Source organism: Nansenia antarctica, assembly GCF_963989245.1.
Source record: "Nansenia antarctica genome assembly, chromosome: 4".
Lineage (NCBI taxonomy): Eukaryota > Metazoa > Chordata > Actinopteri > Argentiniformes > Microstomatidae > Nansenia > Nansenia antarctica.
In genome coordinates this window covers 34757179-34773975 of record NC_137689.1, presented here as the reverse complement: position 1 = coordinate 34773975, position 16797 = coordinate 34757179, and the positions used below count along the sequence as shown (strand labels likewise).

At 41.6% G+C, this 16797-nt stretch overlaps 1 protein-coding gene across 1 annotated transcript in view; it reads right to left on the bottom strand.

The window, feature by feature from the left end:
• emsy (EMSY transcriptional repressor, BRCA2 interacting) overlaps nucleotides 1-16797 on the bottom strand; it is a gene marked incomplete at its 5' end in the record, with an annotated part of 95300 nt that overhangs the window by 42632 nt on the left and 35871 nt on the right. The window contains 7 exons of the mRNA XM_080528247.1: nucleotides 9009-9185; nucleotides 9386-9522; nucleotides 9980-10150; nucleotides 10528-10677; nucleotides 11382-11609; nucleotides 12253-12505; nucleotides 16498-16760. Coding sequence (XP_080384373.1) covers nucleotides 9009-9185; nucleotides 9386-9522; nucleotides 9980-10150; nucleotides 10528-10677; nucleotides 11382-11609; nucleotides 12253-12505; nucleotides 16498-16760 — 1379 coding nt within the window. The remainder of the gene's footprint in view (nucleotides 1-9008; nucleotides 9186-9385; nucleotides 9523-9979; nucleotides 10151-10527; nucleotides 10678-11381; nucleotides 11610-12252; nucleotides 12506-16497; nucleotides 16761-16797) is intronic.

The window sequence follows — 16797 nt, the reverse complement described above, 5'->3', positions numbered from 1 at the left end:
GCCAGTCTCCAGATCTCAACCCCATAGAAAATCTTTGGAGGGAGTTGAAAGTCTGTGTTGCCCAGCGACAGCCCCAAAACATCACTGCTCTAGAGGAGATCTGCATGGAGGAATGGGCCAAAATAACAGCAACAGTGTGTGAAAACCTTGTGAAGACTTACAGAAAACGTTTGACCTCTGTCATTGCCAACAAAGGGTATATAACAAAGTATTGAGATGAACTTTTGTTATTGACCAAATACTTATTTTCCACCATAATTTGCAAATACATTCTTTAAAAATCAGACAATGTGATTTTCTGGATTTCTTTTTCAAATTTTGTCTCTCATAGTTGAAGTGTACCTATGATGAAAATGACAGGCCTCTCTCATCTTTTTAAGTGGGAGAACTTGCACAATTGGTGGCTGACTAAATACTTTTTTGCCCCACTGTATTGTCTGAATTTGTCTTGTTTTATCAAATATTCAAATTATTTTCATTTCTTGTGCTGGTTTATTATGAACTACATGTAAAATTGCAGGAAACTAGCACAAATAATTGGGTGGGAGAGAGGGGCCACCGCTGCCAAAACGTGCACAGTTTTGGGTCGCTCCACCGCCAAAAACTCTCACTCCAAACTTTGGGTGAAACTTGGCAGCCCTGCTAGGTACTAAGGCCCAATCCCAGTTTACCCCTATGGCTGCGTTTTGCTCGTTCACGTTTAGGGTAGGGGTGTCCCAATTCATATTTCATCGAGGGCTAGGGGGTAGGGGGAGGGCTATCCACGGCTTCGTTTGGAGAAATTTGAGCAGCAGACTAGATTCGGAGCCATGCTGCTTGGTCCCAGGATGCATTGCGAATCATCTACAGACATTATGATTTGCTTAAGTAATTTTTCGGTTGTTTACATAGTCTGAAACTACAGATGGTAAGCTTTCAAACGATACGTCATACATTGAAATCGGAAAAAAATTCAAGACGACAGGAGTATTTGAATGTTGGTGCACATTCAAATGTTTCTCCTGTCGGGAATGCGACAGGAGAAAGGTGACTGATCAAACCACAACAACAAACGCTGCAGCTAGCGGCTAACAGTGGTACATCGAGAGAGGCATGCTACAGTTCTTGCTTTTGAACACGTTCTAAAACGAAAGTATGTTCACAAGTGTATCATGTATCACTTACTGGTAGCCTCCGGCAACAGTGAATCCAACCCACAGATTATAAGTATTTAGTGATCGTTAACACTAGGGGCGCGCCGTTTTTTTACCTACTAAAGCGCGACGAGGTGTGGAATCACACGACCAGTCTTCACAATGGGGGAGTGTGTACTGACCTACAAAAACCGCTGGATGGCGATGTCACCCAAGAAGAGAAAAAAATGCAGTTCCAGAGAAGTGGGGACAGACAGAGCATAATAACGTATGCATGTATGTAACGTAAGTGGAGAGGAGATTGATCTAGGAGATTGATCGAGACTGCGGGAGTTTTCATTACTAACGAATGAAAGTTGATTATCATTATTAAAAAATAACTGTAATATATATTGCAATGTTGTCCCTTTCACACATAGTTCCAAGTAATTTCCTTGGAATCCCAAGCTGTGTTGACCAGGTATCTGTAATGTTCACATTTATATATAACAGTAATAAATATAGCAATAAATGACAGCGCTGTAAATAGTGTTATTCTTGCACAATTGCACCCACAACGTGCTATTGCCGTCCGGAGTTGATCAGCTCCAGATTGAACCAAGGCTCTTCGCTACAGAAACATTTTCACACAATGACAAACATGTGATGCGTTTTATATTATATTCTTTGAACAACAGAACGGGACAGGCGCCAGAAACTGCCATAATATACCATACATATATCTGCCATATATCGTAGTATCTCCGTTTTATATTGAGAAATATTATGATAAATACATATAGGGCGGAGCTATGATATGTGGTCTGTGGCTAGATATTTTCATGTAGCACTGTGACTGTGCCTATCTGTGGATTATTATTTATAAATAGTGGTCTATATTTATATAGTGGTCTAAATTTGTTTTATGCAACGAGGAGAAAATGGTTACAGAAACACACCGTTGAAACGTGGTGGAGCGGGGGGAACCCGATGTCTTTGTTCATTGATCGGAAACGATCGAGAGCCATCAACCCTCCCCCATCAAGCGCATGTCTTATTGAGTCAACACGAGTTGACTCGCTGGAACGAGACAGACTGATACACACCACACCTCTGCCATATCATACATCGGTCCCACATGTATTTATTTACCATCATATTTTTCAATATAAAACGGTATGATATGGCAGATATATATGGTAGCCTACATTGCAGTCGTCCCGCAGTTCTAGTAGATCGCCGACATCATGTTATTTGATGTACACATTTCACGGCAAGATAATTCCGATTTGTGGCAAACACCTAACAATTGTTCGTTCACTAAACATTATAACATGAACACAGTTATAGCACCAGTTCCTAGCACCTAGTTTCCTAGCACCAGGGGAGCCCCCCCTCCCAAATTTCGTTGTTTGGTACCTGTACTATATCAATGACAAATAAAGACCATTCATTCATTCATTCAAACAATGACAGTTACAGTCTCGCTCAAACTGTAGCGAGATTAGGAGACTACTAATTGAGAAAAAGAAAAGAAAATACATGAAAGAAAGGAGAGAAAGAGTACAGAATGATAAATCATTCAGAATGTTATTGGTTTTAATATTTCACAATCTGCCAGAATAAGCACGCTCCCTCGCACGCCCAGCCCATCATTTTTGATGCCGCTAATGTGTGTAATGAAAAGTGTGACAATGTTGAAAGACATGATGTCATAATCAAAATATAAAACCTGGTTGGATAAAATAAGATTCTGTTGTGATTGTGTTGACATTGTTGTGATGTCAAAAGAGATCTTGGTTATGTAATGTGTAAAGTGGAGAGGAGATTGATCGGAACTGCGGGAGTTTTCATTACTAACGAATGATGGTTGATTATTATTATACAAAAATAATAGTAATAAATATTGCAATATTGTGTTATCATAGTTATGAGCTTCACAGTGATAACGTCTGTTTATTTGTCGTGAACTTCACGCCGGCCGTGCCCGTAACATCAGCAGACAATCGACTGCTGTAAGCTTGTAAGCGTTGAAACCTGCTTGGCAGCTTTGAAACCCGCTTGGCAGCTTTGAAACCCGCTTGGCTCGCTCATGAATTGGCAGCTATTGTTTGCTAATGGGAAACGATCAATAAGATTACCCTCCCCGTGTATCAACCATCAAGTGATTGTAACTCACTTTAGAAACTAGTTCTTAGCCTACACGTTTCTTTGTCAAATACATGCTCTGCATGTTTCTCTAAAATGCATAAAGTTCCTATAAGCAGAGAAGTGGGGAAATTATTAGAGCAATCTGATATGAAGCTTGAGTCAGCTGAGAACGAACTATGGAACAGATTAAATGCTATATATGGAGAGGAGATTGATTGAGACTGCGGGAGCTTTACTAATGAATGAAAGTTGATTATCATTATTAAAAAAGAATAGTAATAAATATTGCAATATTGTGTTATCATAGTTATGAGCTTCACAAAGTCTGTTTATTTGTCGTGAACTTCACGCCGGCCCTAACATCAGCAGACACATGAACACAGTGAGGATTCAAACAAACAAAATAATTAATACACATCATTTCATTTATAATGTGCAGTAAACAAACAAAATAATGTATACTCTCTGCAATTGGCTACTATACAATGGTGCCAAAATCAACTATCCAAATATGAATCAGCGTATATCTATGTACAACCTTGTTGTAGCCTATTATTATCATGGTCGACATGAGAATTGTTGGCTACTTCATATCACAACTGAACATTCATATATATAGCCTATTGCATTATTTAAAAATTGACGGCGCTGTACATAGTGTCATTCAATGCACAAGCACGTCATTTCAAACGATTTTGGTCGACAGCGAAATACATTATCAATATCTTATTATCAATTGTCAATATACTCTCCCTTCTTCTCCTTACTTTCCTGTAAGTACAACTTTTCTGGTGGGGGATGGTTTGAAGGGCTTGTTGGAGGCATCCTTTGTGTGGTGATCGGAAACGATCAGAAAGAGATCATTGAGAATAAGATGACCCTCCCCCATGCATCAACCATCAATTGTCAGGATTCATCTGTGATAAACAATTGCCTACTATTACTACTACTAGCTTCTTAGCTTCAGCATAGCCTCTGTCTGGTTGCATATGCATGCAGCTACGCACCAAGTCTCGTGACTGTCCAGTGGTGCACTGTTCCAGGAAATAAAGCCTGTCTGGATTGCTACTTGTCTTGTCCTCAATACAATGTTCAAAAGCACGCATAAAGGGTAGGAAATTCATTGGGTCTCCATCAAATGTATTCATTTCCCTCACAGGAAGTAAAGCAAGTTTCTGCTGAGTAAGAAGGATATCAGCGATGTCATGTTTTTGCTCTACATTGGACATGGTGTCTTGATTGATAAGATTATCCATTGTTGACTGATTATTCATTGTTGACATTTGATCATGTTCTCTTTTACTGTGCAATGTGTTAGTAGGCTTTGGATGCTGCCTTTGAATAACAACCTTTTGAAGTGGGGTTTTAGGCACTGTTCCTATATTAGCATATTCAACCGGTGATTGTTCAAGATTCATAGACAGATTGTCCCTTTTGCATATCATCATAATAGGCATTCGTGTCATCATGTTCTTTACACATTACATAACCAAGATTTATTTTGCAATCACAACAATGTCAACACAATCACAACAGAATCTTATTTAATCCAATCAGGTTGTATATATAATCTATATATATAATCTATATATTGGTTTCAATATACCTCCATAGCAGTCTACAGTCTAATTTAGCTATATCTATAATTACATTATGAGAACATCAGTATTTTTACGCCTTTGGTTGTATTGTCTGAACGAACATTGATTGGGAGACATACTGTACAGTTTATCATTTTCATAACTGTCTGCACATATACATATCTTATTTTGATTGTTATTGTAGCCTATATATAAACACAAATATCAGTCTTATGCACTGTGTCTCATTCAGCACTGAAGCCTGAATTTGAGCACAGTGTGTGCCCCCTTGCTACCTCTGCTGATATAAAAGAGAATTGCAGGCTTGGAGAAAAAGATGGCAGCCACAAATACACAGACACACACAGAAATACTGCTAAAACGCTTTATACTAACTCGATTTTGAAAATGTAAAAATGCTGGGTGGTAGAACGCACATATCTAGGAAAAGTCATGAAAGGAGGGTCCTGAAATGTGATCGAGTGCAAAGGTAGAATTTTTTTTGTACTCACTGGTGCTGTTTAACACCTCACGGCTGTTCTAGTGTTAAACTGTTGTATATTATATCGAGTGGGTACTTTAAAACTTCAAGTTGCCTGTTATGGAAAAAACGAAAACCAGATATTGTTGTATTGTATTGATTCTGCGACTGGTTTATGGTCTCACCAGCGGGCGTCACTAGGCTACACTTTAAAAAAGGGTGCTATAATTGATTTGCCATTTGTAAGAGAAGATAAATAGAATAAAAACCTGAAGGCACTAAAACTAGAAATCAGACAGTCACTCTTTTTTTTCTACAATGCTGAATGCTGCTGTTTAAATTGTTTTAACTTTAAACCAGTTGGTCACTGAGTACTGTAGAGTACTGTTTTTGTTGCTTGAATAAAGGCTGGCAGTCTTTAATAGCCAACTGTTGTTGTGGACTATATACTGGGGAAGTATTTGTTATTATTCAGGAGTAAAACAATAAATACAAATATCGGATTGATATCGGTATCGGTAGTGAAAAAATGGGATCGGGACATCCCTAGCATCCCTTGTAATCCCCAAAGTGGCTAGGTGAATGGGGATTGGGGGGAACCCCCCAGATCCCCTTTACGCTATCCTAGTGTTTCACTTTTGTAAAGCACAATACGTTTGCATTCGGTTGTATGCATATGTGCTAAGGCTTATGTATTTGTAGCCTACTTAGTCATTTTGATAGTAGGGTAATATATCTTATATAGACACTTACAGCATGTGTTGCCTTCATCAGTGGCCCCGGCAGCCGGAATCCTGTACAATTGCGTACAATTTTCTTTAAAGGATTTTTTTTTTCTGTAATAAACGTGCTTAATAAACTCTTTCACGTTGCCTTCAGCCAATCACCCAACCCGTTAGTTTGAAACATTACATAAAGGCCAATGATTGGTGTTTACGTCACTGTCACTACTGTAAATACCTTTGATTTGATTTGATTTGACTTGACTTGTCACTCATTTGATCTTTGGCGCTCAAATTATTATTTATAGCTCAACTAGCTTCCTAATTAGCTGTCTAGTGTCTGTGATTTTGAAAATGTATTAAAGACAGTTGAGCCTTCTTCAGGCATTTGGGAGAGGGAAGAAAATATGCGGAGAGCAACACCAGCGAAGGCGCCAGCAGCAGTCAGCTACACGGTGAGAAGCCCCCTACGGTAGCTAGCTATGTAGCTAGGCCTGCTACCTCGTCCTCCGTCGTAAGTGCAAAACTCTCATTTCGGTGCTAGCCTATGTACTGGTGCGCTGTCACAGTGTCACCAAATAGGCCCTTTGTTTTCCCCATGTGTTAGGTGCGCTGTCACCTGGGCTGTTTTCATCTGTATTTCGAGGTGCGCTGTCACCATATTGTTTGTACGTGTCGTCACGGCATAAGGGGAACTCCCACCTGGCGGGCAAAACAAATCTTTCTTCCGCTGCCTGCCAGCTATTTTATCAGGTTTTTACCAAGTAATTGGTTGTTTGACAAAATGCTGGATAGTTGCTGTGCAATCGGGTGCACTAACCGACGAGGAGACAACCCTGGGTTGTGCTTCTACAGAATTCCGTCAGAAAAAGAACCCAGAGAGGAGAAGATTGTGGATTTGTGCTATTAGACGTGTCTCAGTCCCTGTGGAGGGCAAACCATCAAAGTACACACGTCTCTGCAGCGAACATTTCAAAGATAAGCTCAAGTAAACACTGATTATTTTAATTATTTACTTAGCCACTTTACTCTATTATACTGAGCCAATTACCACTATTGCACTATTGTCATTGTTCATATTGTATTCCACCCCTGTACATTGTACCGCATTTCAAATCTTTTATCTAGTATTTTTTGTATATATAGTTATTTTTTAATCTTGTGTCTGTACATATATTGGATTGACTGTACATATAATCCATGTCTGTACATATATTGGATTGACAATACAGCTGACTTTGACTTTGACTAGCCTAGTTATTCTATTTTTAGTCATTATCTTTGCATAATCGTTCTGACATGGTTTGTTTTTGTGGACGCTACCAGCTTGGAGTTGGTTGTGTAGGTCCTTTAGCTACCTAGCTAGCTAACATTAGCATTATTGACCCATCCAGATCGAAAAAACAGATGACTGTCTGTACTTTTGTACGCTTTCATCCTGGCGGCAGTGTGAGGGGAAGGATTCTCCACAAGATATATGTAAACATCACCGAACTGCAGCTCTGGCAGCGACTTCGCTGTTTTTAGTGATTGAAATACTGCGGCGGGTGCTCTATATGGATCGCAAGTGTCCAAAATGTGTAGTTTGTTCACATATTAGTTTTTCTTCTTTTGAGAGGTGATCTAAATAATCGTTGCTTGAAACAGGTGGGAAAATGACAGGTCAGTGCTGCAGTTCTACGGAGTTTCCACTATGTTTTGGCCGCCAGGGCTCTGCGCCAGTCACTGCAAACTATGAATAGGTGATACAATCATCCAACCTATGTATATTGTAGGCTAGTCTGCGCTATTTAGTTTTGTTACGTTTCTGTGCGTACCATGAAATCGAATCCTGCCGGCGCCACTGGCCTTCATTATAAGGCTTATATAAGGCTTTACATTTTTTGCGGCTCCAGATTTTTTGTTTTTTGGTCCAATATGGCTCTTTCAACATTTAAGGTTGCCGACCCCTGGGCTAGGTGAATGGGGATTGGGCCTAAGTGGTGAATGACTAGAATGAAGGATTGGGTTTGTTTTCTTTCATAAAGGAGATCACAGCTGATAGCATTGAACTGGGGCCAGTTGCATAAACCGTAGATTAAGACTGGTCTAAGCCTTATTCTCAGGTTAGACCAGTCTAATTAAGACTGCCTGTTGCATAACAATTAAGACTGACTTATTTTGAGGAGAGAAAGTCAGCCAACTTCCCCCCTGGCTAAGCTTGATTTAAGAGCTGTGTTACTATGGGAACGAGTCAGCCTTAAGTGTCAGTTGGAAGTAAGTGTTTTAATGCAAAACGACTGACTAGCCTGCACACTATGGAGGACCAAGTCTGTCAAAATTAACAATACATATATAGATAAATAAATGAATGTATGAATAAATAAATGAATGAATACACACAGTAATAAGGAAATACATTTCTATATTTATTTATTCTTTTACGCATTCATTCTTTGTTTTCCACATTCATTCTTTGTTTTCCATATTCATTCTTTCTTTTCCACATTCATTCTTTCTTTTCCACATTCATTCTTTCTTTTCCACATTTATTCTTTCTTTTCCACATTCATTCTTTCTTTTCCACATCTATTCTTTCTTTTCCACTTTATCAGATCTGTATGCAAATATAGGGGCGTATCTTGCATGCTGTCCACGCCCCTACGCATTTTCATTGGTTGATACCGCGCGTGACGGTATCCTTTAGTTGTAGGGAATAATTTTAAATTCCAAATGAAGCTGCGTTCGCGTTTCTTGAAGAAACATAATGGCTGACTGACAGACGTGATGGCTTTTTCCCCCTGAATAATAACAAGCAACTTCGGGAAGAATCTGTTTCCATCGCATTATCTGTGCTTTTCTGAATAACGGATTCAGGTACATCCCTATGACCTAGTGTCCGTTTTCCCCAATTCAATCAAATTAATTGATATGCTCTGTTTTTACAATGAGGACGATAAGAACAGACATGGTGGGTGCTTACCTGGGTCTTCCCCTGCTGTCCATAGACGATCTTGGTGGGGATGATCTTGGTGGTGGTGGTGGGCTGGACCCCTGATCCCATGCCTTTGGGCTGGGTGACGATCATCTTTGTGATGGGTCTGGAGGCTGTGATGATGGCTGGCTTTGCCCCAGACACAGCCTGTAGGCTCTTCTCCCCCTATGACAGGGAGACATGACATTAGTCTATTTTCCCCAGTGATAGGGACTTTTAGGATTAATGACATTGCCCGTAGTCTTACATAGCTCGGTCTCAAAAAGGACTTCTTGAAGACAATGAAGGGTAAAACAAAATGTGACATGACCACAAAAACAGCCTTGTGACTCAACATGACATAACATAAACGATGTTGAACTGACCCCTGCATTTAACAGCGTTGTGACAACATTTTTCCCGGGTAGCCCTTGGATGGTCGTGCCTTTACCGGTGGTCTTCTGAACTACGATGACGTTAGGCTTGGATGTCATGGGAATGGTGGTGATCTTAGTTGTCGTGCCTGAAAATGGAGGGGCAAAGAAAACAACATTTTAGAGAAGAAATCTCATCTTCCAAGCCACTGTCATAGTAACATTCTAAATGGTAAATGGACTGACTTATATAGTGCCTTATTCCAAAGCGCTTTACAATGGCCTCTCATTCACCCGTTCATACACACATTCACACACCAATGGTGACAAGCTACCATGCAAGGCGCTGGCCCGCTCATTGGGAGCAATTTGGGGTTCAGTGTCTTGCCCAAGGACACTTTGACATGTGGCCAGCCGGGGCTCAAACCGCCGATCTGCCAACCTTGCGATCATTAGACGCCGGCTCTACCTCCTGCGCCACAGCCGCCCATTCTGCAACCAGATGTTCAATCAACACTGATAACACAGCCAGATGTTCAATCAACACTGATAACACATCCAGGTCAGTGACCCTGACCATAGCCATGGCTGTCCTACAGCACTGACCAGACACGATGTTGCTGCTGATGATCTTGCCGCCCAGTGTGGCCAGAGACTTGGGCACCACCGTGATGATGCTGCCACTGGTGGTCTTGACGTAGGTGGCCCCGCTGGGCGTGGTCATTCTGGTCCCAATGGTAGGACTCACAGTGGGCCTCGAGTAGGTGGCCTGGGTGCCTGTACAAAAAACAAAAGAAAAGTGTTATTATATATTTTGTATTATTATTATTAAAGTTATTATATATTAATTATACATTATACACATATATGACAGGAAGAGACTATCCATTACATTGCCTCTTTGATCATACTTTTTTTTCTTTTTAAATAATAATTGTGTGAAAATGCTGGATTTTGGGGGGGAAACGTGTACAAGAGCATTATGTTGAATGCAAATTATTATATTCCTAACCAGCAATTAGCCATATCCCAGCAACCACTTTCTGAACATTCCATTGTTCAAAGCAGTGCTGCCATCTGCTGTCCTTGAGTTGCATGCACATGTTTGGGTAGTTCTGTACTGTGCTGTCAGTGAACTGGGGGGGTTTCCATACCCGTGGGCTGGGACACCAGCTTGGTCGTCATGATGGCCCCGTTGCTACTGACGACCATGATGGGGGAGGAGCTGCTACTGGCCAGGCCTGATGAGGAGGGCTTGGGCAGGATCTTACTAGGCTGCATCTGCTGGGTGATGATTTTCACTCCTGAACAGAAAGAAAACAACCTTTCAGTAAACATGGCAACGCAGACAGTGTGGTGCCTGTACGTCAGGAATATAATCATAATCATAATCATAATAATTCATTGTATTTATATAGGGCTTTTCCGGGGCTCAAAGACGCTGACAATATGGGAAAAACAGAAGACAGAGAAACAACTAGTAACAGACAATATGAGCACATAGAACACAGAGTTAAGGAACAGGCACAGGGAACAATTAACACAGCAATGTCCAGGGGGGGAGGGGGGTGGCAGGGTTTGGGGAGATGGTTAGGGGTAGGGAAGGTTGTATGCGTGGGAGAACAGGTAGGTTTTGAGGTGGGATTTAAAAGTGGAGAGTGAGGGTGAGTCTCTGAGTGGTTGAGGGAGAAAATAGACCTATCACTAAGCCATACCCCAAAATAGAAATTGTCCAATCATATCACAGCAAAAGTCACTACTGGCAGAAAACTCAGACAAACAACTCGCTAATATCTGATGGTGAAATGCTTCTAGACTAAATATTCTTGTCATCTTTAAAAAACAACAACAACAAATTTGAACTCCTGCCATTGTAAGTCATTGAATGTCATTCAATGTCATGTCAGTCAGTCACTGTCCGAGTTTTCAAAGGGGGCGTGGCTTAGGTCTATTCCAAAGGCGGGGTGCAGCTTGTGACAGTCATGACCGCCCATGTTCTGGTTCTTACCTGACTCCTGCTTGATCTGGATGGTGGGCTTGGAGCCGGGGGGGGTGGTGGTGGAGGTCTGTCCCTGGCCCATGGCACCAGCCCCCATAGGGGAGCCCTGCTGCAGCTGCTTGGGGGACTGCTGGTGCTGCTTGGGGAACTGGGCCAGGATCTGGGTGGGCGAGCCCACCATGGTCTTAGGAGAGGGGAGCCGGGCGGAGGCCACCTTCACAACGGCCGACGAGCCGCCTGGCACAGGGGAGGGAGAAGGGAGGTCAACGCTCAGCTCCACAGGTACAATCACATCCTATATTCTCTCAATTACATTTTGGAAATATAGCACCATTCTCGAACAAGACTGATTTATGACATCGGAAACAAGGCACGCCAGAAGTGAGATCCTTTTGACAGGCAACACTGTGGGAGGGGGCACATTCATGCGTAATACCGTATAATCGCAAGGTCGCTGCTCCGACTATCCCCCACAATAAAAAAGCAGAAATGCCCTCTAAACATATCCCCCCCCCAAAAAAGAAGGCATTGACAGTGTTCCCACACCTTCTGAAACATAAAGGTGAAAGCAGCTTTCAAGCACCTTTCAAGCACCTTTCAAGACTCAATTCCCTCAAATTCAAGGACCCAACACGGCATAGTTTGAGACAGAACTAGTTCACGAGCTAAGTAAAAAATGTTTGAATATATATATTTCTTTATTTTTTAGAGAGAGAGAGATGGGAATTCAAGCACTTTCAATGACCCATGTCTATTTTCTAAAACTTTTAAGACCTTGATTTCTTTTTCTCAAATTCACAAACTTTCAAGGATTTCAAGGACCCGTGGGAACCCTGCATTGATCTCCGTTGATCTCACCGTGTGTAGGACACAAACTTACCCTGCGCTATGGTGGACATGACCGAGGAGGGGCTGGAGGACACCACAGCGGTCACGGCGACCGTGGTGTTGGCGGCCGAGGAGGAGGAGGCGGCGCCGGGGTTGGCCGGGATCACCACCGTCTGCTTCTGGTGGGGGGAGGTCAGCATGGAGGTGGACACCAGCTTGGACACGGCCGCGTAGTTGTGCGAGTGGGACTTGGACAGGATGTTAGGCACAAAGTTGGAGCTGGGCGAGGTGGTCACGATGATCACCTGACGAAAGAGAGAGGGAGAGTTAGGCTAGAAACTCTTTAAACCACACTTAATTGAGGTTCGCACACACAGTAATGATAATAATAATAATAATTTATTATTACAAATTTTATTTGAATAGCGCTTTTCCTGCAAACGTCGCAGCTCAAAGTGCTCCAATCATTATATAAATCATAATTTAATTATTTAGTCATTTAGAGGCAATATTAAAAAGATGGGTTTTTAGCCTGGACTTTAACATATGTGCTGAGGTTGCATCCCTAATGTAAACTGGCAGTGCATTCCACAATCTGGGTGCATAAAATGAGAATGCAGCCTCACCAAATCTCTTCTTTTGTACATGTGGGTAAACCACACTTGTTGAGGTTCGCACACAGTCTGACCATCTTACAACTCACACACAGTACGACATGAAATCATTTCATCGCTCACACACTCTAGACACTCTAGACCAGGGGTCGGCAATTAGGTTTGGCCTCGGGTCCAAAAAAAAATTAGCCACTAGATGGCGGGCCCGAACATAATCAAAGGATAATTTAAGTAATTGATTGTTAAAAAATGTGACACGTTCTAATGCTTTGACTTTTCTTTCGAGAAATGTACACATCGCTAGTCAACTAACACAGCTTGTTTTGTGAGCCTGCTAACAATGTAAAGTAGTGTTATAGTTAACTAGGTAGCAGTCCAATCCATTTCGTTGCAGTAGTAGGCTTGACTAGTGAGTTTGTGTTGTGATTCTCAACAACGTTGAAACGTAGTTTCACCCTTTTCCATAGTTTGGAATAATAAATGTGTGGACTGACGATGTATCGCAGCCTAACTTATTCTAATAATTATTTAACATACTTTTATTCTGAATGATTCCCCCCTCCTCCAGACAAGGTTGCATTATTTATTATTGGATTGGTTGTTTGCGTGTCGGGTGAAGTTAGCTAAACATTTAACCTGCTAACTAGCAAGAGAAACATAATGTCACTCTCCAAAGGACTAAAGAGGAAAGTTGACGGTGAAAACAGGGCATTTAAACAGGAATGGACAGTAGGGCTGCACGATTTGGGGAAAAAATCGAATTGCGATTATTTGGACAGATATCGCGATTGCGATTAATTTGCGATTATTATTTTTTTAAATAGCAAAAAAAAAAAAAAAAAAAAAAAAGGGAGTTTTTGTAAAGTGTGGCCATATCTCCGGCTAGGAAGGTCGTATCAACGTGCAGTTTGTTTGTACGTCTTCAGGGGACTTAGAGGCTCCCTCCTCTAGCACCCCCACAGCCCGAGCTACGAGTGAAAGAACTAAACTTACATTGGGTTGCTTTAAAGTTGGGTTGCTTTAAAATCAAGCTTCAGATTAAAACATGTGATGGAGCATTACTAACCTGACTCAGGTGGTTTGTTTCACACAACCATCTAGGAAAGCTTAATTGGAAGCTGTTTGGAAAAGGGCAGGTACTTTCAAAAAATACTTGGCAGGTGATTGGATGAATCTGTCTATCACCTATTTTCAGAGAGCATTACCACATGATACCATCAAACTATTAACTGCTCTAATTCTAATGCAAGGATGAGAACTTAAAAGATATGAATTGTATATATGTTGTATATACCTCATCTCATCTAGACAGGTGGCTACTTTCTAAGATGATCCAGCTATTAAAATGATCATTTGGGGATACACTGTGACTATAACTGAAAGGACCACATCTAGATGACTCGGTCAACAGTCGAACTGATGAATGATAGAATGGTGGTCTCTGACTATGGAGCACAGACACACGTCACCTTGACTTAGGAATCTGTGACATACTTCAGCCCAAGGCTAGGCTAGGCTAACCTCTGCGTCTTTAAAGCCGGCTGGTATGAACGAATGGTATGAGGTTATGCATACAGGACACATTCATGTTTGACAACAGAACAGTTAACTTCCATGTATCCATAAGCCTGCTATACTATATAAACACCAACCCGCAGGTTGCTGAGACTGTCAACTCTGTGTCTGTACTTTAACGCCGGGTTAGCATGAGTAGCTAAGCTAAGCTACCGTCTCGAAGACTACAAGTTAGCTAAGCTAAGTTTAAGGCTGGACTAACAGCACCGACATGCACTTGGCTGGTACAGTTAGTATAGTGAAATTGTACACTTACCTGTCGCAATTATAACATACTAACGTTTATCATACGTCCAGTAAGCCATGTGGTGTCTAATTGTCTCCGTTACGTTAGCCCAAAGTCTCATAATAATTGGACTGACTGTCGTGACACAACCTATGCCTGCGTTCGTAAATTCGCTCTGAGAGCGCCGGGTTCAAAGTCATAAAGAGACCAAGTAATTTGATTGGACAAGAGGCATTCCATGAGTGCTGATCAAATTTCCAAAAGAGGTTTTAATCTCAATGTGACTTCCTGGTAAAATAAAGGTAAAAAAAAAAAAAAAAAAAAAAAAATTGTAAAAAAAAAAAAAAAAAAAATCGCAGGCAAATCGCAGGCTTTGCGATTAGCTAATCGCATCATTTCAAATCGCGATTTCGATTTAAAATCGATTAATCGTGCAGCCCTAATGGACAGCGAACTATACGTTCATCCTACCTGTTTCATCAATGCAAAGCCGTTGTGTGAGACTCACATCTTCCCTGCTCACAATGTTCCCTTTCTATACATGCGAGTCGTCCTTTTCCTCAATGAATGTGATAAAGACGCACGAAGGAATCGATAGATGCATAAAAAAAATAAATAAACTGCATGCGGATTAAAGTGACGTCAATATCACCAGATATCAAGCAAATAGTGACCGATGGGAGATGCCACTTTTCACATTAAGTGAGTACCAAGCCTGTCGTTATTGTATTTAATAACCTAATTGTATTTTGTATATTTTGAATGAATGGCTTATGGCTCATTTTACTTATTATCCCTAATAGCGCGTTTGCTCTGTCGTTTCAGGAGCATAGGCCTACCACCACTTTTGCGCCGATTTTGTTGTCAATGTTTTTCAGAAAATTAAACAGAATTTGCTTTGTTACTGTTCATATGTGTGTTGCAGTCACATACGTAAACATTACGTTTGAATGATTTAATGAGCTGATGTTATTTTTTTTCAAACCACACACCGCATGTCGGCTATTTCAGCACCACGCCTTGTCCACCTGCTTATGATTCACTATGAGGGGTTCAACGTCAGTGCGCTTCGGTGCACCCCGCTGCCTGATTGTCTGTCCCTGTGTCATTCACTCTCAGTCTCAAGTTTCATGAACATGAATAAAAGTACAATAAGCATTATTCAGGTGGTGGTAGATTCTCTATTCGGACATTATAGGCGCGGTGTGGGACTGTCGGTCCGATATTGTAAAAAAAAAAAAAAAAAAAAAGTGGATTCTCAAAATAATCTGCTGGGCCAAATATTATTGGTGACGGGCCAGCAATGGCCCACGGGCCGCCTATTGCCGACCCCTGCTCTAGACACTCTACACACTCTACACACTCTACACACTCTACACTACGACGGCGGTTCAAGAAGAGGCTGTGAGCGAGACCGACGGACAGGTTCGTGCACTGCTGCGCACGGGCTGTGTTCCAAAATGCTTTTAATGCTTTAAGAATGTGTGAACACACGTCTCTTGCCTTCTCTACCACAGCACAGGAAAACAATATATTGTGAAATATGTGTAAAGTTAAGCAATACAGAGACTTATTTACTAGTTGACGAACTAAAACATTAGTAAAACATTTTTGAAGATTTCTTTTTTTGTGAGAGAGAGAGAGAGAGAGAGAGAGAGAGAGAGAGAGAGAGAGAGAGAGAGAGAGGAATTCAAGCACTTTCAATTTTCCAAAAACTTTTTAAGACCTTGATTTCTTTTTCTCAAATTCACAAACTTTCAAGGATTTCAACGACCCGTGGGAACCCTGTTTATTGCACTCTATCTCTAGAACATAATCCGTACTCGGTGAGAGTGCAAGTGTTACCTATACACTAGAGTGTACCTATATGTATGGTGCTCACCTTCTGCGTGGTGGTGTTGGTGGTCTGGGTGGTGGGCTTGGTGAAGGTGATCTTGACCGGGGACATGTGCGGCGGCAGGGAGTTGGCGATGCTCTGCATGATGTTGCTCATCTTGGGACTCCCGCTCACCGGAACGGTGATGGTCTTGGACATGGTGGGCGGGGCCATCTTGGGCACCTCCTTCAGCACCACGGGGGAGGAGCTAGAGGAGTTGGTCCGCCTCCGCTTACGAGGCTTCTCGTCTTCGTCTGAGCAGCTCACACCTGAGGGGGGGGGGGGAGAGAGAGAGACAGAGAGAGA